At 38.9% G+C, this 25,732-nt stretch overlaps 1 protein-coding gene across 2 annotated transcripts in view; it reads left to right on the forward strand.

Annotated features, from left to right (window-relative positions):
* Positions 1–24,100: 24,100 nt before the first annotated feature.
* Positions 24,101–25,732, forward strand: part of LOC108231999 (chemokine-like protein TAFA-1) — a 36,600-nt gene continuing 34,968 nt past the window's right edge. The window contains exons 1-2 of one of the 2 annotated variants that reach the window (XM_017409449.3): positions 24,101–24,525; positions 25,507–25,651. In XM_017409449.3, the coding sequence (XP_017264938.1) occupies positions 25,510–25,651 (142 nt within the window). In that variant the 5' untranslated portion in view covers positions 24,101–24,525; positions 25,507–25,509. The remainder of the gene's footprint in view (positions 24,526–25,506; positions 25,652–25,732) is intronic. The other variant, XM_017409448.3, reaches the window with a different exon arrangement.

Genomic DNA, 25,732 nt, shown 5'->3' on the forward strand with positions numbered 1-25,732 from the left:
AAATTCCATATTTTTACTGGAGTATCACAATAAGGTCAACAGAGTTTTTACGGTGAAATTGTGGCGACCACTGCTGCCGCCACTTTACCAAAACTTTCAGTTTTCACTGTACTGTGTCATACATTGCCACCATATATTTTAAAGGGAAATTCTGGTAACCACAACAGCTGGTAAATTAATGTGTATTTGAGGTTTTAAATAAAATTCTGTAAAGTGGTTTGAAGTTGCATCGTATTTATTTAAACTGAAAGATATTTGTACCGTTTCTGTTGCTAGATTTACAGTATTTGTGTTGTTTAAAGACACTTATAAACACATTTACGGCGTATATGTTGGTTTTAATAATCTATCCTAGATAAAAAACAGCTCCCAACTGTGAAATTTACAGTTTTCAATAAAGTATACTGTCCTGCATCTTACGCTGCCGTATTGTTTTATGATGAAATTCAGACAAGCACAGCTGCTTGTCTTTTACCTGAGAGTCCACAGTTTTCACTGTACTGTGTAGGTTTTGTGACTAATTAATTGTTTTGGCGCCTAAACTTTGCCAAACATTGCTGAAGCAGAAAATGTTTCTGTTTTTCATTAAATATGCTCCAATTTTCGATTTTTATAACATTTCCTCTACAAATGTGTCAAATGTTAATGTATAACAAAACATAAAACCAAGTTCAGAATTAGTCTTATAAAGCTTTCGTGTTTATTTATAGACATTTCAGCTTATTGTGTTGCTACTTTAACAGATTTTATTTAGTGAGTTGTGCTCCTAGAATACATAATTAGGAAACACTACAAAAGAAAGAGTTCTGTTTTCTGCCTTTTTTTTGTCTAAACCAATACCTGGGGGAAATATCTGGCTCCTTATCTGTTGAACACTCCACTGTGTTCATCAGATAACCCCTCACAGCGTCTGTCGGATGCTTGGTGGTGCTGAGCAGGTAATGTTTTTGTTTAACCTCCTCCCTAAAGTAACAGCTGCTGCAGTGACTAAAATGGTGCACGGCGAAAGAAGTAAGAGAAAACAAAGCATTAAAGTTGCAGGGCAAGCCTCTAAACGATGCACTTGAGCTTGAAATAAAAGTCTGTAAAGCTGAGAAGAGCAGCAGATTTTTGCAGATGATTCTCTGTAGGTTTGTCACTACAAGTGAACCCTTTCATGCTGTCCCAGAATTTGCGCAGTGACATTTATTCTGTCCCAAGTTTAGACAGATTGTTACAAGGTACAGATAGTAATGTTCTTATCATATCTTTAAAAATATACCTCCTAAGTCTCAAGCAAGAATGTCAAACATCTTCACGGGGCAAAAAAAAAAAATCTGATATTAAACACTCAAGCATACAGGCTGAAATGTGGCTGCTGCTGCTGCTGGACTTGAGGTTTCCAAGTGGATTAGAAGTGGGACACGGCAAAGCTTGCATGAAAATGGACATGTTTTGAACTCAAACAAAAGAGGACCTTAAACCCCTAAACTCTCAATCACGGCTAATGCTTGTAAAGGAAATTGAGTCGCAAAGCAAAAGGACTTAATGAGATTATGCATGCCATAATTAACAATCTGGGCAACACATTTCCCCAAAACCAAGAGCAGAGCGGCTTTTTTTTCACGTCCGCCGTCAAGCCTAAGAATGTGTGAATTATCACCCAAACACACATTTACCCCACTTTTCAGAGTCGACAATGAAGAGCCTCTGCCCAATATCCTTAATCTGCCACTCAAAATACATTTAGCCTTTGTGAGAACAAATGTGCATGCCGAAAGACTGGTTTTTGGAGACTCTTTGCTGCTTATTAGAGCCATTGTTCCTCTTTATCTGAGGAATACAGGCAACCACTAAAGCTTTCATGTCTGGGGACAGCGGTGCTGTTGTGTGCATTTTACAGGAGGAACACAAGGATTGCCATGCGGATTACAATCTATCCTTTGAGTTTTATGCTGAATTACAATGCTACATAAGCAAATTTGGTTGAAAAGCTGAAGAGAGGACAGATGACACAAACCCCTTGTAAGCACTGAAGTATTTACACATTGTGCACACAAGCACTCAGATATAATCTATGGCATTTGGATGATAAGTGGGTTGTGTTATCAGTCTATCAGGGCAACACACTTGAGTGACCAATTTGAACCGAGTGATAACGTCGCAAGATTTCATATAATTCCTCAGTCGTGATTTGGAAAATTGTATTGAATCTGAGATAGTTCCCAATCCCCTGCAGAAGCCTGTAATAGGCATTCCAGTGGCGAGTCCTGAGGGATCGACGTCCAGGCATCGGCTGAGACTGCGAGCATGACAGAGAGACTGGGCATGGAGAAGGAAGAGGAGCAGAAATAATTATAAGAGCAAGTGAGGCGTATCGGCTGGTCCGTGCCTCAAAACGAAAAGCAGGATGAAACATGATGGCACAAATCATCTGCAAACCCGTATACAGTACCTGATTCATTTGCAACATCTGTATAATTACACACTGGGAGCGTTATTAGACTTGGATTCTGTTACCAATTTGTCTCATTTTCCTCCTTTCTGGCTATAGGACCAAGACAAATTAAGTGTGTCATTATCTTGAAATGAAATTGTCAACGAGAAGAGGAGCGGCGGTGATGGTAGCTCTCTCTGGGGATGTTGGAAGCATTAATGTCTAACTTATTTTGATAACCAGAGTGTTTTATGTCATTTTATTGATGCTCGCCTGAGCCGAGAAGGTTTAAAGAACACTGGCCTTTGTAAGTGTGAACGGGTGCCTCACTGGCTGAGGTAAATCAATGTTCCCAAAGGTTTTTTGTGTTTCAAGGACAGTCTGGCTGACATGATGGGGTTTTCAACTGTCACAGCTGCTTCGCTGAGCCAAAGGTGTGTGATTAACTTCCCATTCTTTTCCTAAATAGAAGTGGAACCATTTAGAAACCTATAAACCATATGGACAACTCAATAAAATGTCTTTAAAGGAGACCTTATTGGTTCTCCCAGGAGGAAATTGCAACAGGATGCCTTTGTGACCAGCAGGGTATATATGAACAAGATTAGGTTTGTTTTTTTTCCTCGGATTTATTTCAGACAAGAATCAGTCTTTGAGGAGTTACTGATGTTAAAAGCCAAACTTACTGTATCTGGGAAATAAATTAGAAATGATAAAATAAACCAATTTTCTAAATCAAATCTCAAGATGATTCTTACTACAACAAAAATTGATTCTGTGCATAAAACCTCTGCATGTTTATGTCATTTACCATATTTGCCTTTGCCATAATTTACTTTTTGTTGTTAAACTATATAAAATTTATTGCTACAGTCCCATTCCAATTTGTGGTCAGTGATGCACACTTGAGCACAAAATGTGCCCAAATCTGTTTGTATTAAGGTTGTTCATTGATTCTTTTTAAAATTACAATTGACTCACTTCAGATGATGGACTGAAAAACTTTTTGCTCCAATTTAAAATGTTTCATGCTGATGAAGTTACAGCAACAGAAAACTCCTCCATGATGCTGGTTTGTAATCTGGTTGTGGGTATTGTGGGAAGTATTATGGTTCCTGCATCACAAATAAATCAAAAGATTCACATTTTTAAAATAAGACTAATTAAAACAATACCATCCAATGGGAAAATTGGAGCCCTGGCTAAAACAAAAAGATAAAGTAGAAACCTTTAAATCAGTAATATAGTTGGCTAATGGATTTGAGCTGCTCCTCTATAAATTAAAACTAAAATAAGGAAAAGAAAATAGGACAGCTTGTAACTCCACAATCTAATAATTATTAAATATAAGATTGGGAGAATGGCATGGCACAGGTTTGGTGTTGTTTGCAGCAGAAGGGCAGAGCTTTTTTAAAGCTTTGTCCTCCAATCAGCTCTAAAAAAATTGAAGACAGATTTGTCGCAAAGACAAACTCAGTCATTTACTGACAGGGGTGGAGGGATGCAGCCGACTGAAACCTGTATGTAGCTGAGAAAGAAAAACAAAAACAAAAAAATAACCCACACCAGCAGAACACACCAGGTGAATACTTTTATAAAACCACCGATTGGGCAAGTTTACATTATCATGCCAACAACGAGCAAGGCCAACAACCCTGTCAATTTTCAGGCCTTAATTAGGGCTGCATCTGGGCCCGAGGGCCAGGGCTTTTGGTTCAACATTACCCCTGGGCCAGATTTTGGTGTGAGGTGGTGTCAAAGTTAAAGATGGAGGGTTACTTGTATTTTTCTACAAACAAGGTGCTCGGAAATAAAGTTAGGTAACTTGAAGACCTCAAACTTTGATGAAAGTAAACATAGATAGATAGATAGATAGATAGATAGATAGATAGATAGATAGATAGATAGATAGAAAGATAGATAGAAAGATAGATAGAAAGATAGATAGAAAGAAAGAAAGAAAACAACTGCTGTTAATGCAAACTAAAAATGCAAATTAAAAATACAGCATTTTCACTGGAAATATGTGCAGGATATTTATAGATTTTGGTGTGAGGAGGCCTTTGATGTTATGTGTCCTTTGATTCATTTTTTACACTGGGATCCACAATTGGAGCATTATACTCACAATGGAGCATTTCTGCACTGCAAAAGCCCCGAACAGTATTTGCAAGCAGAGCATGGTGAGGGATAATAAGCAATCGAACGTCTGGTGAGAACAGGGCAGGAGAAAAACTCACTGAGGAAACCGAGAAGGACAAACAGGAACTAAAGGCAAAATCAAATCAGCCAAAACCAGATGAAAGTGTGTCTGATTAGTGTGATCTTTCTGCTTCTTTATTTGTTCTGTTTTTGTTTCTTTGTTTTTAGGAAGGTGGCGGTGGGGAGGGGGATCGGGGGCTTATATTGATAATTTTCTTTTGAGGTAATGAAAGTAGTATTCTGTATAATTTATTAATGTTCTAAAAACAAGGTAATTATATATATATATATATATATATATATATATATATATATATATATATATATATATATATATATACATATTTATATAAGTGTGTCAAAATCTGACAGAATAACTGGTTCTTGCAACGAAATGACAAACATTTCCCATATTGTTTTAATGTTTTTATCACAACCTACAGTAAACACAACCTAAACAATGCCACAATCAAATCAGGACTAATGAAATTTTTCTTTTCTTCTATAGGCATTGCTGTGAAAATACTAAAATGACAAGAGTTCTCTCAAGAGCTATTTCACAAGGAGAGGTAATATGCGCTCAAGACAGATAAAGGTGCTGGGCTGCAGAAACTTATATGAGAATGCATCGAGAAAGGCCCACACAGTGTGCCCCCAGTACAGGACTGATTTATTGGGCCAATAAATCAGTCCTGTACTGAGGAATAAGGGTCCAGGCCTTTCTTCATTCATTCTTAAGGAGTTATTCTATCCCAGGAAAAAATAAAATAAAATAAACAACCAGTAACAACTTGCTCGTTGTCTGACCTTTACATCATTTGCTTGCCCTTAAACAATAGTTAAAACAAGCATCTGCCCACAGTTTCCCAATATTTTCAAATTTAGTGTTATTTATGTAACACTAGCTGCAGTTTTGGACTTGGAAGAGCAAATACGAGTCATCGAGCTTTCCCGATACCTGAGGCGGTATTCCAGACAGGAGGTTCAACAAACTCTGAGTCCGTCTAATAAATCTGAGTTAACGTACTCTAAGTGGGGAAACTGAGTTTCCGGCTCCAGAAAGGCTGATTGCGATGAGGTTAATTAACTCTGAGTATTTTAACCTTGAGTTAAGTGTGCGCACGAGTTAAATAAAAAGCTATCATCAATAGAGCCACAATGCCTTGAGTCACCATGGCAACCGCAAGATAGAAAAAGATCTCGGCTGTACCAAGTACGCTAAGTATGTACTTACCAAGTACAAGAGTACTTTATTATGCCACAGTGCCGCTATGCTCTTTGGTCAGTCACAAAGCTTTAATTCATGCTCGATAAATTGATAATAATTGATAACTGATCACACTTTTTTCCACATTTATATGAAGACTCATCCATCAGCCAGTGACTACTTTCTGAGAGTTAAATTAAAGTCAGTCCAGCGGTTCATGTCGTGCTAACGCAACACACACACAGACATGCAAAAACATTATTGTCTCTTCTTCTTCGACGGCGGGAGATAAAAATGTATGCTTTCTAAAGATGTAGGCACATAAACCCTAACAAAACAATTCAAATCTGTAAATAGGCACAACATGACTCTTTAAAGGTCAGTTCTAACAAAATACTTTAAGGACCAAAGGGCATGGAAACTAATTTAGGCAACAAGGCCAGCCTAATCAATTCACCATTTCAGAATACACATTGAAAGCAGTGATTTGAAATTAAACACTTGTTGGGTTTTTGTCCAGTTAGATTACACAGCTTATATAAACAACCAAATGAGCAAAATATACTCAGAAGAACTGAAATTAACCTCATCAACACAAAGTGAAGAGCATGATTGCAAATACAGGCAGCATTACACAATCCTTTTCTTTCTATTATTTTTTTTATTTTATTTCAGAAAGCGCCTCTCTCAGCTGTCTAAACAGGATGATTGGTGCTGGTCTGAAGGGTCCTTCAGTGACAGGAGCTTTGAGACAGAGTAAGAGGCAGCATATGTGGGAGGTGCCAAATAAAACCCCGCTGATTAACCTGTTCAGTACTGCGCAGGGATCATGATGTGTATAATTACACTTGTTCACACAGCTACACTTTGCGTGCGTTCACACGCCACCTTAAAACGACATATTTCCTGTCAGTACGAGAGGAAAATGAAAGGTGTCTTTCTGTTTGGCTCCTCTCGGAGTTCACATCCAAGTGAAGGACAGAGACAGTGGATTCTTTTCTGAAAGTGGCTGATGTGAATTGTTCTTTAACAACATGATGATCTAATTATCCCACCGTGTAAGTGCTGATTATATAACTAATGGCAGTCATTTACCCTAATATATTACCAGAAGAAGACTGCCACTGTTAATCCCTTGTCATATTCCCTATTGTTACGTGACACGTTCCTCTTTCACAGCCAAGCAGGGCAGCTGCTTTCTGGCAAAGCGTTTGCAAACACACGATAATCAGCGTTCATCACATTTGAATGTGGAATTTTTAATTTTTTAAGCGGTGTATTAACGAATAAACACAACTGTAATTAGTTGTCAGCCCAGGATCAACTTATTTTTAATAAATAAAACAGACAACAATAACAAAGACTACTCTCTTGTGCTCAAACAGGAGTGTCTGAAGGTGGATAAGCACACTCATTACAGCCCACATCTTTTTTTTGCCTTAAGCTTATGTTTGTGCTTCACAAAGTTTCTGTGAGCTGAAGGAAACATAAAACCCATGTAAACTTTTTTTTTTCTACCTTAGTGAAATAATTATTTAAGTCTATTTATAATGCAGCTTTCCTTGGCCAGACCATAAACATTTCAATTGAAGTCAGCTCATTTTATTGATATAGAAACAAAAATCATCTCAGGGCGTTATACAAAGAAAATCATTCCAATTATAGTACAGTACGTTCACATACAGTATATTATGAAAAGCCAGTTAAGTAAAAATAATAAATAGAATAAATAGCAGCAGCTTGCTGTAGCACTTCCAGTGCAGCCTGAGACACTTCCAGCAGAAATAAAATGATGTTCCCGCTGTGACAATAACTGTGTAATTTAACATTAACAGGGATCTGAATTTAAGATAAAAATTAAAACCACACTATTTTATTGTATTTGAGTTGTTTTAAGATGTCAGAATTTGGAACTGGTCGGTTTAAAAGTGGATTTTTGTTGTCTTTAAAAAATCCAATCTACATTGTAAAAGATTTTGCACAAGATGAGAAATGAAAGTCAGCTGTATAAAGACAGAGTACCTGTGTGTGAATGAGAGGGAGGCAGGTGGAACAGTGAGGCTACAAGGAGGTCAGAGGTCAGAAAGGGGAAGAACTTCAAGGACTTTGGGTCGACTGTCCAGGAAAACAGGGAGTGTGGTGAAGAGGTGAAGAAGAGAGTCCAGGAAGGATGGAGTGGATGGAGAAAAGTTTCAGGAGTGATTTGTGGCAGCAAAGGTCAAAGGAAAAGTCTACAGACAGTGGTGAGAGCAGCTGTGTTGTTTGGTTTGGAGACAGTGGGACGGACAAAAAGACAGGAGACAGAACAGGAAGTGTCAGAGCTGAAGATGTTGAGGTTCTCCTTGGGAGGGACAAGGATGGACAGGATTAGGAATGAGGTCATCAGAGGTACAGCACAGGTTGAAGGACTGGGAGATAAAGTTAGAGATGGTTTGGACATGTGCAGAGGAGGGACAGTGGGGATATTGGTAGAAGGAGGTTAGAGATGCAGCTGCCAGGAAAAAGACAAAGATGCAGTTAGAGAGGACATGGAGGGAGTGAGGACAGAGGACACAGAAGACAGAGTTAGATGGAGGAGGATGACCCTGAAAACGAAACAGTAGAAAGAAAAAAGAAGATTGTAAAATATTGACAAAAGACAAATGTCATTTTGTAAACCTTTGTACTCTCATTGGTTTTGCAATACATGTTTATTAAGACAAAATATTATGTCATAGTTTGATGTTTCTGTCTGAAGTGTCCCAGACTGAATTAACTGCTATAGCTTGCTGCTGCTGCTGCTATTTGTGCTTACAAACAACCATGGAATTCTATATAAATAACCATGTGATACAAAATTATTTAAAGGTTTATAAAATAACATTTGCATGAACTGCTGCAAAAAACTTTGAGATTGAAGTTGTTTCAATACAAAGAAATCCAGTTGGGTCTTGGTCCAACTCAGACTAGCTGTTAGCTTCACTATTCTGTCAGACTTAAACTCTGTTTCTTCAAACTGAGGTGGCTCAAAGAGACATCTGCAACAGGTAAGATATTAAGTGTTCATAACCTTTACAAAAAGCCCCACTCTAAAAAGATTTGAATTTTCCTGTTAAGTTATACAACTTTGGTCAAAAGTTGGTAATGTGTTGATGTGTCCTAATAAGTTTTGCCATCTACATACAAAGAAGTGTCGCATAAAGTGCAGAGAACAAAAGTGAGGCTCACTCTACACATCCACAGTGTACTGTATATGTTGTTTTCAGCTGCTGAGTTATAGCAATACCACACAATGGATGATAGGACCTTAACTTATCAATAATGCATAAGATAGTGAGAGAAATGACAGGCACTCTTGCTGGTAGGTTCTCTCCAGAAGCAAGCCATAAATTTGCAGGGCAATAATAATGACTCTTCTCAGGGAAATAAAGGCCACCCTCTGCTCCCCATAGTCATAAACCTGACTCACTCTTCCATTGGCTGGAAGAAAAATGCTTCCTCTCCCACCACACAGGAGTCATACACCGGAGGTACTTCAGCCAGCCAACTTGATATGCAATCATCTCTCTTAACAGAGGAAAGAATACAATTTCAGTTTTTATATTAGCTATTTTCCTATTATGCTTGTGGAGGAGGGGAGAAATAGTGAACACAGTAATAGTGAAATGAAGCTCACTTCAAAAGTTTGACAGTAAGAAAATAAAAAAATCTTGTGATTTTTTATTTTTTTTGCTTTCATCATCTTAAAACTGTTGCGTTACATGCTGCATTTTCCTTTAACTTTGTTTTGTAAACAGTTGATTGTATTTGTATAGTAACTGCTGTGTGTATGTTGTATAAGAATTTAACAAGCATTTCCCATGTTGATTTGTTACATCATTTGGACTAAATAATTGAGCATCATGTGATGACAAACTTGATTCTTTTTCAGTTTTTCAAATAAAAGTGCAGCAAATTGCCACATGAACTTTAGCGTAAAATGTGAACGAGTTGAAGGGAGAAAGTTTTGTCTTACTCAACAAATTATACAACTCTGTGTGGTGTTTAATACCTTTGTCAGCTGGAAAAAACCCTGGTCCTTGCCTGCTAATTATGAGGCTGGGACTTGGACACAGATTAGCATTAAAACTGTCAGGAAGAACTGGAAAATTATGCTTTAACAGCATCCCTTATATGCTGACTTGGACAAGTACAAACAGTAAATTCTGATTTCAGTGCAAAATTAGCTGCTGTTATATTTGTGACTAAAGGCTTTGTCTCATATTTAGGGTGGAAATAAAAGAGGAATTGATCTTTCAGTTGCAGCTATTTCCTAAATGTCAATGACTTCCTTTAAGACATTTTTCATGCTAAGTTTGTATACTCCAGTAGAAAGCATGCTAGCCCGCTGACTAATTCCTAAAATGCTAAAAACACGTAGAAACCTCCTGTTTTGTCTGCCTTCTATTTGCTTTATTATTTTGTTGATTAGGTGACCAACTTTTCTTGCTCATTTAAACCAATTAGAAAAAGAAATGCTCATCATACTTATGATGCAAAGATATTTAGATTTTGTTTATTATGTTCAGTTCAGTTTGTTTATATGGCATCAGTTTACTACAAACAGCATCTCAGGGAACTTTTATATAGAAAAAATGCAAAGGCATTTTTAAGGCACGCCCAATTTTAGCTGATTTTATTTATTATTATTATTATTATTATTATTATTGAAAAAATAATGCTGTTTTCTTAATAGCCTTCATGTCTTGAGACCAGGTGATGAAAAATTAATGTTGAATTGTTTTATTAGGTGGGTGTGTCTTTTATTTGTTCAGTCTAGTAAAACAACCCAACATTAACTCTTAGTCAGAGGTTAACATGACATACAGGTCATTTAATTTTTGTTTTTCAGGTGTCATCGGTTCGGTAATTTGTTGATGGTCCCTAAGTGAACCATTGTGTTTAGGAGGAGGGAGACATCGAGCTGAGCTGACTGACGTCTCACTGCCAGCAGGAAGACACAGCTGAATCCACCTCGGGTCCCCCTGGTGCTCCGGTGCGCTCTCTTTTTGTGGAGCTTCTGAAGTGTCTTCAAATGGCGGACGTTCTTCTGGGTCTTCATAATTGCAGCAGCGATGTACTGATCAAAAGAAAAGACTTTACAGACATAAGTTATTCTTGAACAGTGAGAGTTTATTCAAAATAACAGAGTCTGTGCCGAATCCGGACTTCTGGCCCAATCAGTGAAAAATCCTCTGTTTCTCTGGGGCTGCTTCTTTTTATTAACCTTTACCACACCCAGTTGTAGAATAACACACACACACACTTACACACACGTCCCACTGGGACGGACCTTAACAGTATGGATTCAAGTACATTCAATTCCCTTTATGGTGATAAGCTGGGGTCTTCAGACGTGCAACAGATAACTTTCCATATTCGTCTTTGTGCAGTTGCTTTTCGACAACCTGAGCTTAGGAGAACAAAATCCACTTCCCAAGATGGGATTGTAGCTGAAGACAATGTCTCCACTTGAAAGTCAGGCCCCATCGCAACACAGTACAGATGTAGCCCAGACACCTCACTTCCTTTTTCCAGCTTTTATAACGTGCTGGTGTTTTTTTATTTCTCTTTTTTTTTTTTTTTTTTTTGCATTTGTTTTGTGTAGTTTGCATCCTTCATGTGTTTGCACATGTCAACCACATCAAAAATCATCTATGTTTTCATGTATAAATTGTATAAGACGTGTAAAGTTTGTGGAAGTAAGATGATTGCAAAGCTTTTGGAAAGTTTTGACAGTTCAGAATTTAGAGTGTGACATTTATCACACTCCAAGTTGAACAGTTGATGGTAAAAATCTCCAAAAATAATAAAACTTAAACTTTGGTTGTAAAAAAAAAATTACCACTTCAGTTATATAAAGTCTAACCTTCTGTGACCCATTTAAACTTTGAATGATGTTTCTATTGTGTAGTTTGCCTGAGCTACAGAGAGACGTGTTTATTTCATTTGTTTCACCAAGATCACATTGTTGTCTGTGGTGAAAATCTGACAATGTTTTGTTTGCAAATATTATCTCATATAATGCACCACCACTAAAGATCATGCACACTGTTCCTGACTGAGTCATGTGTTTTGTTATGTTTTTTAAATAGAGCTTTATTCAAAACTATACATATGCAGATCAGAAATTAAAAATAATGGGCAAATCATGATAAGGGTGCTTCAGTGCTTTAACACCTTAATTACAAAGGAAACCTAACAGCATCCAGTGCTACCACACCTCTTATGTGTGAATCCTGTTTTCCAGTTTACGTCTTGCTTCAGTTGCTAATTAGGTTGGCAAAATTTTGACAACAAAATAAAATTGTTTAGATATAGGAAAAGATAAAAGTTGCACCCATAGATGATCACGGTGTTAACAGCATGTTACAAATCTGCCTTTTTCTTTCTCTGAAGCTCCAAAAAACATATCCACAAAAATGTAGCTATTTTACCATTTTATACAGCATCTAGACTATACCTGTTCAACAGGCGGCCTGTGGGCTGGATGCAGCTCTTTAAAAAGAATATTTTGACTCCCACAAAGTGGTCAGAATCCCTGAATTCATATATTCATAATTCATCGCATCATAAGCTAGTAGAAGTCTGCCTTTGTCAAACAGCTGACATTTGATAAACCATGACAACAGAGAGATGTGGGGTGGGTAAACCTGTGCACCTGTAAGCAGCCATCTGATTGGTCCAACCATCTGACCAACAGACTGTAAAGCTGCAGCAAAAATGACATTAGCTACGCTCACTGCAAGTGTCAAGATGTTTCGGTCAAATCCCGAAAAGAAAAAAAAAAAGGAAAAGTGACAAATAAATTGACAGCTTCAAAAGTAAATGGACTGAAAAGACCTTTTCTTTACTTTGCCATCAGCAACCAATGTTTAATGATGTTATGTTGAGAAATATCAGAGTTATTGCGGTTTTGTTATGCAATGATGTTATTCCTGAGATGTAACTTTATTGTAAAATGTCACACTAAAGGTACGTGTTGTGAATGACTCTCAGCTACTATCACACTAAATTGTAGCCCAATAATTGTAAACGTGACTCAGATATAGCCATTTTTTGTGTGCTTTAGGGTTATTTAGATGTGGCGTCCATCTTAAATCAGCCTGAGTGCGAAATGTAATCAGTTGTATATGTGCATCCGGTCATTAGCACAGTGGTTCATGAGATATTATGCTAACAGACAGATCCACAAAACACATAGACATGGACACAAACACAATTCAGAAGTGAACTTTATAAGGTGTGCTATTATAGCAAAAATAAACTCCCTTTTTAGTAGAGATTTTTTTTAAAAACAACACTGATGGTATTTACAAAAAAGATCAAGCTTAATTTGAGTTTGACATTTATATATGTATATATATATTTAAATACATCTGCAAGAAAGAATCATATTGTTTTTCCAGAAAGTCTTTTTTTGGGGGGCCAATTGCAGCTGGTGAGGCTCCTCCAGCTGTTCAAGTCATATCCAGTCAGCAGTGGCCCAGAACAAATACTCTGAGATGGAGAGTGCCAGGGCAAGAATCCATAATCAACTCCAGCGAGCTGCTTTTAGAGTGCAAACAGCAGGTATCAAACAGTTTAGGCTCCATTTGTTGTGCTGAGTGCTTTCCACAAAAGGTTCCACGAGACACTCTGACCTTGTCACCAGGTTAGACCGGGTTTTTTTTTTTTAACTTTTTTGGGCTGAATCCCTTTCACGCTGCAGAGCAAAAATGTGTCATATTCTTCACTGAGTTCTTCCTGGATTATGTAGTCTTAGCTTCTTTTTTTTTTTCCCACGCAGCAGCCTGTTCGAAACACTACAAACGCATCAAGTTCTAGTTTTTTGAAAGGATGAAATCCCTGCATAACAGGCTTTTTGATTGGCAGTGATAACGATAAAAAAAAACCTGTTTTAGCTCCACCTTCATCTTCTTTACAAATATCCCACTCACGAGAACATGGCTGAGTGATGATGTCCACCTCATTCAGGTGCTGATGTAAACACGTGAAGGACAACTGCTTCGGCGCAGGAGATGAACACGTCATGGGGAGGAGACCGACAATTTCAATTACATCAGCAGCCACAGTTTGGACTCGATGCATCATATGACTGAGCCAGCATGACTTGGGAGTGCCATGTCAAACACAGGAACTCAGGTGGACACAATAAAGGCGCTGGAAATGATTGACTGTGACTTTGGAAGGAAAATGTCCTCTAGCAAGATTGCTTTCTGTCAAGAAACTGTAATTTCCCTCACCCCCCCCCCCCAACTCCGTATCAGAGCGCAATTTTTAAGAGTCGAAATGCGAGACTCACACATCGTGCATGGTACATGAACATTTAATCTCAATTGTTAACACACCTGTGCACTTCACCCAGATCACGGCTGACTGCTGATGACATTTTCAGAAAGGGAGGAATAAAAGCGCGAGATTGTACTTGTGTTTTTCTTCACCTGGATGCCACGTGAGGGAGGGAGAGAGAGAGAGAAAGCAGGCTGTTACAATAGCAAATCTCAGGAGGCACAGAGGCACTTACCGGATTGGAGCGTTGAAGCCTGGAGCCAGAAGGCAACAGCATCTGCTCTCTCTGGAGACTGTCATCAGCAGTTTCGGCTAAAAGTACGACTACTTACGTCGAAACGCCCACATGCTACAGCTCCATTATTTTTAGTCCAAGTTTAGGGGCTCTCTTTGTTAATTTGGAAAATTTGATAATGCGCACGCAATGACATTTGATTTTAATGGTAGGATCAAATCGTATAGCTTCCAGTAAATGTCAGTCAGAGTCAGGAAATAATGAGGGTAAAAAAGGCATTTGTTGTTTCTTCCCCATTTGAAATCAAAGTCTATGAACATCACAGAAGAAGGCGTGCATTATGCCGGAAAACTGCAAGCTTTTTATTCAGCTTTTCACCTGAGCTCTCTCGTATTGCACTCTCAGGTTTGTGTCTGTGAAGTTAATGAGTTGTTTCGCCTGAGAGAAACGTGCCTCGGTCTTATCCAAGACAAAGTTATAATAGGAAAAGACTAATATCCTTTAAAGAATCTATTAAATGTTAAGATCAACCAATGTAAAAGGGAAAATGCTCAATTTCCATTAAACATGAGGAGCTCGGTGAATTGGAAAAAAAAAAAAAAAAAAAAACGCCATCCCATTCAAGACTTCAGTTATTCTAATAGAGTCTGGGCCGCTTCCAGCCTCTAAGACATTAATACTCCACTGAATCAGATTCAAAGGCCAGATTCTCACACTACCTTCTATAAAGATAATCTTATTTCTTACTTCGCTGAACTCGAGAGTTGGCTCCGGCAGATAAAACCGACAGCGACCGTTTCCCAGTGACCTTTCCAGTGAGGAGCAGTGGATGCTTGAGAAAACAAAAACACTCAATGAAAATGCAAATGAATCATCTGAAAGGCATTTCTCACCGTTTCACTGTACGACGCTTAGTGGCGGGTGATTTATTGATCTCGCGGGGGGAAAGGAATCCGGGTCGTTAAACCAACAGCAAGATAATATCTTTCTCCGTTTTCGAATCTTTGCGCGGCACTTGTTGTTCTCGTGTCAGGGCCCTGCAAGGAACAGAAAAGGCATGGAGGGTTTATTTTATGTCGCTTTTCTCATTGTTTTTTTTTTTTTTTTGGTGATATTATAGCAGGAATGCCTGTAGAAGCATGTGACTTTTATCCATACAGAAATCAACCCATCCATCCACTCCACTCCCCAAACACATGGCGATACATGACATGATCTGCAATATGACATCTTCTCCATGTCGGAGAGAAATCGGCCCCCTGGGCATGATGTCATTGTAATCAGCTGGAATATCACCATAAAATGTCATGTGTTTTTTTTTTTTTTGCCCCCTAAAGCAGCTGAACTTCTAACAACAAGGGAAGGCACAGCTGAGGGGGAGGCTGAACGGAAAACTTCTCCATAGTTCTTCCTGAGACATCTCCAGTTCTCCCACCCAAAGCGAAACACGAACGAATTATTGACATTTTCCCTCCGCCTCGCCACCCTCCAGACACAGCAGCAATAAACACCTTATCTTGCACGCCACTGGGAAGGGAAATCTGACACGGAACCGGACAGGCATTAAAACTAGATGTATGCCTACTGCAGCCATTATTTGTCAAAAAAAAAAAAAAAAAAAAAAAAAAAAAAGGATGACTTTGTGCATGTCTTTCCTGCAAATACAGGAAGCCTTTTTTGCCTCTGAGCTGGTCCGGGTCGGCGTGTAACACGCGGCCGAGGAGCCCGCGGGATCTCACGGGCCGTCTGCTTCCAGGTCATCTCTGTACGCACCGTTTTAGATTTAAAAGACAACTCTTGTGAACTTTGCAGCAAAAAATAGTCATCCTCTTTTTTTTTTTTTTTCCCCAGTTTACCTCTCAGAAAGCAGCCGTCAGAAGCATTTAGGGAATCGACTGAATCAGCCGTGTATGAATCTGCTTCAGACACAAACTGGTGGTCTGCTGGTCAGGAAAAAATAACGTTTGATCGGTTTGTTGCACAGCAGGGAAAACAGACATTGGCTGTTTTTCTTTATTTGTTCGGCACATCAGTGTTCGTGATTAGTTACGAGCTATGTTACACGGCTAACATTAATATTAATGGTAACCATATTAAAACCATAAATTGTAAATTTGCAAACCCCACCCTTTTAGAATAAACAAAACACAACAAACAAACAACAAGCCTTAAGGGTTCTCAGAGTCTGTCTCATGCTATTATCAGGTTTTATTTATCCCTCAGTTCTGCTGAATTCACCCACAATAAGCACTGCTCCAAACACTACTTCCATACACTTACACACCTTTCTGTCATACATATTCCCGAGTAAAAGTGTTAATTGATCTCTGCCTCCAAAAATAGTTCATGGCATGAAACACTGTTAATACTTTTAATGTGACATTTGAAAAGAAAGAAAGAAAGAAAAAAAGCAGTGCCAAGGTTGTTCTCGCCCGCTGCCAAAGCCGATGATGTTTTTGAGTGCCTTTGTCTGTCTGTTAGCAAAATATCTCACAAATCACTGGGCAGGTTTCAGTGAAACTCTCGGAAAGCAATCATCTGATATACATTTATAACTCAATGCCTTTTGCAGTCCCACCAATTCAAGATGACCGCCGCAGCCAACTGGAAAGAGTAAACACAAAAATGGCTATAACGCAGCCAGTTTTACAGTTATTAAGCTAAAATTTAGTGTGCTTAAGGGGGAGCGTTTTCACAAAATGCACACTTAGATTGTTAATTATCCTTTCAATAATTTTACTAAAACATTGGCATTAACTGTTGGCATCAGCCCTGTCAGTCTGTTAGCAAAATATCCCATGAACCACTGGACAGACTTTAATGAAACTCTCAGAAATTAATAATTGGATGTACATCTACAGTCGATTAACATTTGGGGTCAGTGCAATTCACGGTAGCTGCCACAGCTGCTAGAACAAAGAGAACACAAAAATGGCAATAACTCAGTCAATTTTAAAGATATTGAGCTATATTTGTTTGTGGTAGTAGGTGAGAGTCATCCCCAAAGCATGAGGAGTGCTTTCACATCTGAAATAAACACAGTAGTGCATAAAATCAGGCGTGATTTCATTCACAAGGCTGGACCAAGATGGCTACAGCTCTGTCCTTCTCAATATAAGACGATCTTAGTTTAAAACTCTGGCATGAAAGGCGCTGGGCGAAATGGAGCACTAGGCCTTTTACCTTTAAAACAATTACTCTACACCCCTGTAAGATGTTTTTATTAGCTCTTTCTTCAAGGAGAATTAGTGGGCTTGGCACTGAATCCATAAAGACAGGGGAGAAAGTACTGAGAGATGGACTCACAGAGAAATAGTTTTTGTGTGCAGTGACTTGTCTTTCTTTGCTGAGAAAGGTTCCTGATAGAGTGAAATGACCTGGAAGCATCTAAGTGAAAGGCATGGTAAAAGCCAGACTAGAAAAGGTGCTTTGATGCATTTTTCTTTTTTCAGAATCTTTTTTTTTTTATTTTATTTTATTTTTTGAACGATAGGATAAACTGAGCTTCCCTTTAGGAAGGAAAAAGAGACATTCCGTCTCACCAGTCTCTGCGATGCTGTAAATGCTTTTATGTAGCATAATATGTTTTATTTTTGTGGATTTTTGGTGATTAGCTTTTTTTTTTTTAATATGGCAACCAAAATGTTCTGGTGCAGCTTTTTTTTTTCTTCTCCCCCTTTTAAAAGCAAATTCTAAAACAACAAATTGGTTCTTTTTTTTTTTCACCTGCAAATGTACAAAAAGACAGCATGACACATGCCACGTGTAAAAACGAACCATTTAAGAGCAGCTCCTGTGTCCCCATGATCCAAGTCTTACCCTGTAATTGTGACATTTGTCATGAAGTGGAAAACAAAAAAAGCTTTAAGAAAACACAATGATTTTTGCACCCTACAGAGTGTCTCTTCTTGGCATTTTTTAACAATAATAATAAAAAAAAAACAATAATAAACATAAAAAAAAAATCCCTTTCTGTCAGGTACGGGGCGAATCAATCAGGGTTCAGGCTTGTGTTCCATTTAACATTTATGAAAATGTTGGCTTGCATAAAAGCAAAATCACTGGTGGAGAAAATAATTGATTCATTTTAATGTTCGCAAGTTCTGGAAATCAATCGCTCTGCTACTTTAAAAAAAAGAAAAGAAAAATGAAGACGAAACAGAATCTCGAATTTTAATCCTAAATGCATTTCCAGGTCCGCAAAGCTCAGGGGTTTGATATTGCACTCGGAGTCCTTTGACCTAAACATAATGGACAATCTATAGACAGACCTCGACTCATCAGCGTGTGCAGGACAGCCCAACAATCTCGCACAACTGAGAGGCCTTTGAAGGAAGTATGATTGAAAATCTCCCAAAGATATAAAGAAATAAAGATTTCTTACTTGGCTAAAGTGTTCACAGCTTCATACCATTTAAGGAGGCTGTTATTTATTTTAGAAATATCAAATTAAAATGTAATCTTCCTTAAATGCAGGAAAATAATTTCCCTTTTGTTAAACTCAGAAGTACGTTACAATGCTAATTAAAGGCCTAGCATTCTTAGAAGGCATGCATATCGCCCGCCGCCTTTCATGCCAGAGTTTTAGTCTTCGGCTACATCAAACTTTGGCTCAATATCTGTAAATTTGACTGAGTTAAAGTTATTTTTGTGTTTGCTGAGCTCCATTAGCTGTGGTGACCTGTAGATGTTCATTCAGTGATCACTCTCTGAAAGTTTCGTTAAAATCCGTCTGGTGGTTTATGAGATATTTTGCTAACAGAAATACAGAGTTGACTCTAAGCGTGAAAGCCAAAGATTTAATCAGAGTTGTCGTTGCAGTGTGTGTCGCTTGGAGGATGTGTTTGGGATCAGTCTCAGCTGCTACCACATCAGATTTTAGCTAAAAATCTGACTGACGTAGAGCTATTTTTGTGTTCTCTAATGTCAGTTGGCTGTGGCGGCCATCTTGAATTGGGTTGACTTCAAAAGGTAATCAGTCGTAGAGGTACATGCAAGGATTATGGTCTGAGAGTTCCATTAAAAGCCGTTCAGCGATTCATGAGATATTTTGCTAACAGACAGATAAATGAAGACACAAGCAAAAACATTATCACCCCTTTGCCTTCAGTGAAAAGTGACTCATGACATCATGGCAGATCAGTGATTACATCTCCTGTACAGTTTAGTAACATAAACTGTATGAACATCACTTTCTTTGAAAAAAAATATGAATGAATGAATGAATTGTACAAAAGCATTGAATCTGGATAGCAGTTCTTCACAGTACAGATGGTTGTCTCCCTCTCTCTCTCTCTCTCTCTCTCTCTCTCTCTCTCTCTCGCCCTCCCCCCTCTTACACACACACACAAGCCATTTTTCAGAGTAAAGCAAATAAAGCGTTTTATCGATGATGCATTGTTTGTTTAGGGTTTGACAGAGTTGAATCCCGCGGTGGCTCTGAGGTAGAAGCTGTTTTTAGTCTGTTTGTCTGTGATTTGACGGAGCTAAAATGCCTCCCGGGGGGGCAGCAGTTCAAACAAACAATATCTGGGGGTAGAAAGGGTCTCTGACAGAGGTGCTCTCAAGATCTTTAAATACAGAGGCCTCAGCCCGACACAAAAATCTTCAACATTCGTTTACAACCACTGCAACATTTTTAAGTTTTTAACGAGGGAAATGCAGTCCTGCTTCACATGAACTTTTTTTTTTTTTTTTTGGTTAGGAGCAGAAAGAACAGTAATAAATAAAAAATTAAGAAGAAATTATGACCTTCAGTTCGATGACATTCATTATTACTGGCGACAACCTCTGCTCCTCTGATGTGAAATCTTTTTTTTTATTATTTAAACCTTTATCTGACTTTTTCTTACACACTAAAACACAAAGTTTTCCTACAGATTGCAAAGCCTTACACTCAAGTAGCAAATCTCCAGCCCAGATTTGCACAGCCACAAGCGCAATGTCAGCCTCGTGCGTTTCTTTCAAAACACTAAATGCAGAAAAATATCTGTTCATTTATTTGTCATTTTCAAATGATCACAGCGATGAACCGATTAGTTAAACCCATCCAGCAGGTGTTCTAACAGGTATGTGCTTCACCGGGAACTCACCAATCAAGTATATATACTTGATGCACCATCTGTGCAGGGATGGCTCCGACACACTAGGTTTTTTCCCCGTGATGCCTTGAAAATAAGAATAAAACCTGTGATGGTGACGAAATCTTATGACCAGATCCAGCGAAGTGAAGAAACGACGTCTAGACCAGAGCTTCATTGTTTTGTTTTGTTTTTCACCTGCAGTTCCTGTAATTGTGTAGGATGTAGTAATTCTTTGCGATACTTGTTCACACAATTGTTTGCCGACCTTACAGAAAAGTGGAATATATTGTGTTCTGACTTAATGTTGACTGGCTTGATTTTACGGAGAGAAATAAATCTTTTCATCAGTCTGCGGCGTTATTCTTGTGGCTGATGAGTTTATTTTTGTGCCGTCTCTGCATACCTCACTTGCAGTAATCATGAGGAAAGGAGAAGTGCTAAAGGGTTTTATGTTTAGCACATCAGTGTGTAAATAGTTTAGCTGTTTTTTTTTTCTTAAAGAAGAATCTGAATATATGAACAATGTGTTGGATGGGGTGACTAATATATTTTTCATAAATTAGTGCATCATTCTTACCAAACGTGTTTCATTGCGCAAAAGATGCGATGTTCTGCTAATTGGGTGTGTGGTTGGAAAATGTTCTAAAAAAAAAAGACCGTTTTCTAAATTGTGCCCGAGCAATCATAAAAAACTGTAGTGTGAGAGCTCTTATTAATTTTGGGTTTTAATTACCGCACTCCTGTCTTTTACTGGTGCTCTCAAAAAATACAGTGGTAAAGCAGCCAAAATTTAGTGTATTTTTTTAATTTTCCATTGTTAAGGTTAGACGAGGTCTTAAAACACGTGACATAAATTAATTTCTATTCTTCTTTTAATTATTTAATGTTTGATTTTTATTCATGGGCTCTGACATTTTTTCTCAGTTCAGGAGAAAGTGATTGTGAATACTGTATCTTACATGGATAGAATTCTTGGAAACAAATAAATCATATTGTTGTAACAAAAATCTCCACCTCCCCCATCTTCACCTGCAGCTCCTTGATTCAAATGAAAGAACACAATGCAGATCCAATTCAATAACAACAATTTACAGACTGTTGTGCGTTTTCTCCTCGTCGTAGCGTGTGAAATAACATAAATGATCCGAAGCCGGTGGATCATGTGGAGATGGAGTAGCTGAGCACATCTTAGCAGTAGCTTTTCTGTGACTGTCACAGTAAACGGACCAAAGTGCTGGCAAGCGAGCAGGCAGCGCGGTAATGAAGAAAAAACTCCTATTAATGAAGCAAAAACAGAACTCCAGCTCAAACTCGGGAAAACAACAATGGGACCTGATGAAAGGCAAAGGCAAAGGGAACGTAAAGTGAGTGAGATGATGAACGTAGATGGGAGCTGTCAGGGCCAGGTGCGTCAAGAAAGCAGAAAACAAGCCCAACCAAATTTAAACCAGTCAAATTAATGACCAGGATAGGTTCCACTTTCTTCAGGAAGCTGGACAAAGATGTTTCTGCGCATTTCTGTGTTTGTCCTTCAGGAAGGGTCATCTTCCACGAGCCCTCCTGGGAGCTGGATGTCACTGACCTTATCCACACAGTCCATGTTCATGGAGACAGGATGAAGGTCACACGTTTTCTTCAGAGAATGTTTTTTTTTTTTTTTTCGTGGGATGATTGTACATAATTTCAGGCAGGTTGGGTGTAAATGGAGAACGCTCTAACACCTTTGTGAAAACACATGAGAAATCATTTGCACACTCCTTCAAAGGGATAGATACTCTTGTTATTTCTGAAGTGACGTCCTGTTGAATAGTTGTCCAAAGTTAGTACTTTATCAGAGGAGTGTGGCTATTAATTCAGCTGTCTTTGAAAGTAAGGCATCCCCATGAACAACCTTTAAGGTTGTTATGGTTCAAAAAGTCCACACCTATACAGCATCTAGGTTCATAAAACAAGGAAGTGAGTCCATGTGTGCTGCTGCAGAACTACTGTTGCTTACACCCACATGTGATGATTCTCTCTGACCAATCCACAAAGGCAGTGTAAAATCCATTACCGTGGTGTCCCAGATGGTTCAGTGAATGGTTGTGATTATACAGTCGTCTGTGGATCTTTTTACTCTGCAGGCAAACTGATGTGGGTTGAATGTGGCACGAAGGCAGTTTGTGATGTGCCACTGAACCAGTTTCCAGAAACACTGTGTGGTAACAGTACTTTTAATAAAAATTAGTTGCACTCTGTATAGATTGAGCTCCTTGTTTTTTTTTCCTCAGTCACCAATCAATAAGCATATCGGGGAAGTGGAGACAATTAATGTCTAGTTCCAGTAAGCTCCAACACGTGGCCGAGTTTACAGCATCTTGCATTCTCAGGGGTGTAGTTCTGTCCAAGCACCGACCAGTTTCTACAGACCAGAACCAGCCCCGTTCATCGTCCAAGAGCAGGTACGCTCAAAGCACTTTGGTTGCAAGTCAGCACAGAACTCCTTACCACACCTGCCTCGTGTTACAGCCGGCAAAATTCTCCTCTATCTTCTCTTCATTTGCTGTTTTGATCTTCTGCTTCTTTGCTCCCGTGCAGAACCTGGTCACCTTTGCTCATCTGTGTTTCTCAAGGCCATGAGGACATTTCGTATTTCTCTGTTTAGGAGAAAGTAAATTGTCTTGTTCCAAGAAGTCCATAAATTTCGGAGCAAACTCCCCGTGAAGCAGATGGCTTGAATAAATCTCACTCCAAACTTGTCAAAACGCAAAGCCTACACGGGACGCTGGGATCCACGAACAATTAATGACTAAACAGTCTCTGGAAAGTGTTCCTCTCAAAAGAAGTCAGCAGTTTATGTTATTTAGCTTCCTCTAGTACAGTATGTCTCAATCCCCTGCACACTTTTGCCAAACTCTCAGACATTAATGCAGCGTTGTAGAGTAGCTCCGCTGTGGGTATTCTGAACTGGGAATGCACCCCTGCCTTTCTGAGCAAGCTTCAAAATAAAAAGCAAAGTCTTTATGCCGTAGAGATTGCAGTATGAGATGCAGACCTTGGGTATGTTCTGTGTGCCAGTGATAGAAAAATCACTATTCCAAACAAGAGCTCTCCATGCAGTAAAGGTGACAGAAAACAGGGACGACTGAGCTGTTTCCCCACTTATACAGTATGCTGCTTATTTACTTCAAATATCAGCCCTCACCTCCCTGCCTTTCATAGACTCATCATTATGTCTCCAAAGCTGAAGAACTTCCTCAGTGTAGGTGAAGATTACCTGTCTATGGGTGGACTTTGTTGTTTCCAAATGCAGTCCTGTTTTTAATGCGCCTGAGAAAAGACGTTATTTCCCAGCTTTATTCAGTCTATCAGTTAGTAACAAGAACAAGATAAGCTGAGGGTTTATGCCTTTTCTTGCCCACTTGTTTTTTTTTAAATCAGGTAATGACTTTCTGCCTATTTTCTAAAAGGTATGTTTGTATCGATTTTTTAACATGTATAAAAATGATTAATCAGTTGGTCAGAAGCTTCTCTGCTTTGCAGTCATCAGAGGGAAATGATTAGATGGAGTCCCACTATGCCTTCTAATCCAGAGGCAGTCTGGCTTTAAGACATGTGATACAGTTTTTCCACTCAGCCAGGCTGTACGGGAGCATTTGTCTCTCAGTGCTCGCTGAGGAGGGACTCCGAGAGAGCCGCTGCTCGCAGGCTGCCTCTCACTGGAAGAATGCAGACGGTGAAAGAAGAGATTCCACTACAGTTAATTAAGGAGCACTCGGCACGTGCCTGTAAATGCGAGGGGGCAAATGAATTCAGTGTCAGCGGGGGCTCCTCCTCAAGGTGAAGCAGTGGTATTTCAAAAGGTGGGACTGAAAAGAGCTTTAAATTTATTTTCCTGACTCCGGCTTGACGGTTCTTTCTGAGTCACTGGACTGTTGCTATCAAAGTGTGGAAGCAGGGAGGCAGAGTCACAGGAGTTCCTTCCTCCCAGCCACATTCACACTTACATGGATGGGATCAGCATAAGTAGAAATATGGATGGATTTATCACATTCTGTTGAGCCGTTTGTACAAAGTGTGTTGGGCTGTTCAGGTAAGACGTCATTTTTTTGCTATTTTGTGCAAAAATAAAGCTATGATTTTAAAGAATAGGGTTGTTTTTTTAATGTAAATATTACAGATTATGCATTTTAAAAAGCAAAACAGGCAAAAAAAGCAGTGTAAAGTGTGTGACAGTTACTGAAAAAGCCTAAATGTATTGTCATTCTTCTTCACTTAATATATATAAAAGCTCAGCAAACATCTGAAAAGAGTGAACTGTTGCCACATTATTCTCTACGATTTGATAAAAGTTTTATGTTCTCAAACACATCCTAACGTACAGAAATTAACTTCTATAAAAAACATAATTTCAGATTTAAAAAATGGGTGCATTTAGTGCTCAGTTTGTAGATTTCAAACTATTACAGATTTATAGCTTTTTTTCTTTCAATGACCAGAAATATTCCTGGTGAGACAGTGTTTTTTTTTTTCGACTGAAAAAGCAGGGTGAAGCATTACAAGCCTTTCTGATTCCTGTTAACACCCTGTCGCTGTCACATTATTCTGACAGACAGAGAAAAGGCTCGGCAGCCAGCTGCTTGTGAAATCTTATCTTTCTATAAGTTTGATTTTAGTTTGGATGCACAAGCACGGCTCAGGAGTTGAAGGGAGTCAGCCCTGTCAGGGGACATTGCTGCTGAATGAGAGCGAAAGAGAGAGAGAGAGAGAGAGAAAAAAAAAATTCCTCCGGGATCACTCCACATTTGCTGTGCTGTGGCTTAGGGACAAGACAGGAACAAACCAGGAAGAAAAAGTGAAAAACTCAGACTTATGTAATCTCAGTGACTAAAAAACTCCACTGTGAGGCATTATTGACACAAGTGCTTGCGAACATCTTCTAAAAAGCATGAATCTTGTGCGTGCCTGCCTGTGCGGTACAGTCATGACTCAGGATACGAGTGTGGTTTGATTTTGGGGTCATGAGGTCAAAGGTTGAGAACACGATGTTGACTGCACCTTTGCCGGTCCTCAGCAGATGTGTCCTGTCATGTCCTGGCTGCTCTGCCTGTGCCTCTGGCTCAGTCTGACTGCCATCCAGCTGTGTCAGGCCACTTTCTACGACACCATCCAACATCGTCCTGGGACAAGGCCGGGTCGAACCACAGTGCACATGATCGGTGAGTCCCTCTGTTGCTCTGGTTGCTAAAAAAAAAAATCACAAATAATAATAATAACAACAACAACAACAATAATAATAA

The sequence above is a fragment of the Kryptolebias marmoratus genome, linkage group LG8 (genome assembly GCF_001649575.2).
Source record: "Kryptolebias marmoratus isolate JLee-2015 linkage group LG8, ASM164957v2, whole genome shotgun sequence".
Lineage (NCBI taxonomy): Eukaryota > Metazoa > Chordata > Actinopteri > Cyprinodontiformes > Rivulidae > Kryptolebias > Kryptolebias marmoratus.